Source organism: Diprion similis, chromosome 12 (assembly GCF_021155765.1).
Source record: "Diprion similis isolate iyDipSimi1 chromosome 12, iyDipSimi1.1, whole genome shotgun sequence".
Classification (NCBI taxonomy): Eukaryota; Metazoa; Arthropoda; class Insecta; order Hymenoptera; family Diprionidae; genus Diprion; species Diprion similis.
The window spans coordinates 288,428-291,576 of NC_060116.1; the positions used below are offsets into that span (position 1 = coordinate 288,428).

The window sequence follows — 3,149 nt, forward strand, 5'->3', positions numbered from 1 at the left end:
ATGTCGGTTAGGGGACGGTGGTGGGAGGAGCATGTCAAATTTGAAAGTAACAATTAGATACACTGAACAGATGTTTTTATTTTCCTCAATTACATTTAGTTTTGCAGCTTCTATATAATGATTGATCATATTATTATTAATTTAACAAATAACCTTATACATATTATTTTCTACATCCTTACATTGAACATATTACTCTTAAAATTGGCTTATACTAATTTCTTCACCGTACCACTAATCGGACTGTACTCAACGACTCGATCGTGCAAGATCATACAGTAGGCTGCGGTGTTTTGGGGAAATTCTACGCTTGCTTTAAATTCCAGCCGGATGTCCACCGGTCCGGTTTTCAACGATTCATTTTGTTTCGAGCAATCGATGACGATCAGGGGCGCGCGGTTTATAAATTCACTTTTCGAGAGCAGAGGTTCGGCTTCCTTGTTGCAGTAGAATGTTTGAAACTGGACATACATATCGTACAGAATGACGTATTGATTATTGGAAATATCTAGGTTTAAATTTCCATATGGGTAACACTGTGAGTTGAGGAAGAGTTTCACATCTCTTATTCTACAATGATCGAATTCGTTGGCATTTTTCAATGCTTCGTTTTTCCTTGCAGTTTGGAATCCCATTATGACGTATCTAGGCTTCTCCAGCTGCGTCGATGTCTTGACCGCCCAGACATGCCGCGTCGTTGACGGCAGCATCGGATACACGTACGTTTCCCGAGAACAAAAACTCATGGGAATGGCCGAGTCCTTAGTCCTGAAGTACAGCATTTAAATCGGTGTTAGTGCGTAGGAGAATCAACTGATGTTTAGCGTTAACGACGAATCGGCGATAATCCTCGGCGAATCCCAGCAGATGACGCAGCGGTATAAAGATATCAAAATTTCCTGCGTCATCGGCCAGGTTGATATCGGCGACGCTCAGCCGACCGGTGTTCTCCAAGCCATGCTGTTGCCCTGGGGTGAGAGATAAGTATCCCTTCATGATGCTGGTGATGCCCACACTTTTATTTCGATCAATTTCCACACCGTTCAACTCGTAACGTATTTCCTCAAACATTTGGCAAACAGCCATGTTGACCAATTTTGTAGTGGCTACCATGGAATAATCTTCTTTTGTAACTTTCCCGTGAATGTGCAGGGAGATTTTTTCTGGTAGCACGCACTCGTTCTGATTTTGAACGGAAATGCGAATTTCATCGTTATTCCCGAAGGTCGATGATGCAAATGGCTGATGACCGTGAACCTCAAAGTGTGCGATCGTTTCGTTGGATGTCACGGGTTTCTGTATTCTTATTGTTTCCTCCATGGTGACACGCACAGGATGCAGCGAACACGAATTTTTATTTTCTTAAATTTCCACGTAATCAAAGACCTGGACTCTGGAGGAACCGAGCGTTCAGAGGTGTCAGCTTCGGCAAAGATGTCAGCTTCGTCAATGGTACTGAACGACTGATGATATTTGGCCATGACGTCTCGGTTTGATAACTTTTGCCCGACTTTTTCGTCTGAAATACAATCCCCATTATTTCACCGATTTTACATGTAAGCGTACAGTTATTGTTTCTCCGCGAAAATTATTCAACTTGTCGTTTTGATCGACTATCCGCAGCTGTATATTGTGTATCGACTGTACAGCGATTGAGAGGTGAATAATGTTGGCGGGAACTTCAACAATCTTATATCAAGATGGGACGGTGGGGAAAAATTCGTGAATCGTGTGAGCCCGACGCCCGTTTATGCACGTCCCTGTGGTTATGTTGTACTCGACGCGTATGTTATTAACTTTCAGTATAGCTACCGGTAATTCGGACTTATGCATAACGTCCCGTGCTAGCTCAACCGCTTTCAACTCCAATAATCGGCCAATGGAATCCTTGGGTTCAAAGTCTACTACTTGATTGCACGTAACTTCACTGTTTAGCTCGTTGTTGCTGGCCTGCAGACTAAGGGAGATGTCGGCAGGTGGTTCCTTGTGCAGAAAACTTTGGATATCTTCAATTTCGTAGCTGCCTGTGGGTATCGTAATGACTGCCCGGGTGTTGTCCGCTCGCTCCAGGTAAAATTTATTACACTTCTCTTGAATATTGGGTATTGAATTGAATGTCATGAACTCGACGAGCCCGAGAACATAGTTTTTCGTCGACGATAACTCGATTGGGGGAAAATATTGAGCCTCTAGCAGGGACGAGGTGCCCGACAGTGTTAACGACAATGATTCCGTCATGACTGATGCTCGCCCATGTGACACCGCCCTTTTTATAGCTGTCCTTTAAGTAATTTGAGGCACAAGTGACCACAAATCACAGTATCGTATTCCTGATACCTCCTATGATTGTATTTTACGCTACCAACACCGAGATAGTTCATCGAATCCCTAGGTGGTTGCAAATTACCAAAACTATCGAAATACACAACGTTATCACCGTTTTTCCTATATGCAACCCAATGTGTCCCAGGACCGTTCTTAGCATCAAGATTAATAATTGCAGATTCTTGCTTCTTCGGTCCTGATGATGGTAGACCATTCCGCATTAAAACACCGCGAAAATGTGAAATTCTCATATCTTGAGCGTATTTGTGTAAATCAACGTTGGTGAGTGCTCGGCGTGGTAGCTTTGTTAGTTTTTTGCCAGTTGTAATTACAGACCCATGCCACTGCGGTAGGATCACAGGTATAATCCCTTGTCCAACGCAATCGCCTCCATTGTTGCATTGTGTCGTTTGGTCTCACTCAACTGATGTTTGTTGGCGCTAGCCTCGTTGACCGTTATGCCTGCAGCACTACCTGCTAGAGCCCCCGTTGCGCTTAGACCAGCCAAAATTGGAATGGAGAGGGGTAGGATGCCGCCAATTATTTCGGGCACGGGTATAACACAGGGCACACGAACATTCTTCCCTGCCTCACGCGCAGCCGCACGAGCCACCGCCGACTCGACAGCTTTATGACCTGGTCGCATGGAGGCTTTTGCCGCCCTAATGATAGATTTGAGATTTATCGTCCTCTTCTGCTGTTCAGACTTCCCACCCGTTGAGGGTTTTTTCTGTGACTTCGCACCGGCTCCAAGTTTTGACATCTTCCTTGCTAAACCCATACGGAGTTTAGATTTAGCTTTCATGGTGTTGGTGACTCCCCAC

General features: G+C 44.5%; 1 protein-coding gene across 1 annotated transcript; it reads right to left on the minus strand.

Moving 5' to 3' along the window:
* Window positions 1-209: 209 nt before the first annotated feature.
* On the minus strand, window positions 210-1,481 carry LOC124413336. The gene is made up of 3 exons (XM_046893862.1): window positions 1,387-1,481; window positions 815-1,303; window positions 210-768 (listed from the first exon to the last, which is right to left on the minus strand). The coding sequence occupies exons 1-3, from the start codon at window positions 1,479-1,481 to the stop codon at window positions 210-212; spliced, it is 1,143 nt and encodes a 380-aa protein (XP_046749818.1).
* Between the last annotated feature and the right edge of the window lie 1,668 nt (window positions 1,482-3,149).

What these genes read in the sequence shown, in the direction of transcription:
- LOC124413336 (XM_046893862.1), bottom strand. Translation starts at nt 1,481, where the DNA reads ATGGCCAAATATCATCAGTCGTTCAGTACCATTGACGAAGCTGACATC. An exon ending in TCGGTTCCTCCAGAGTCCAG is followed by an intron (nt 1,304 to 1,386) that starts GTCTTTGATTAC and finishes GGAAACAATAAG; the next exon opens with AATACAGAAACCCGTGACAT. An exon ending in GTCGTTAACGCTAAACATCA is followed by an intron (nt 769 to 814) that starts GTTGATTCTCCT and finishes GCTGTACTTCAG; the next exon opens with GACTAAGGACTCGGCCATTC.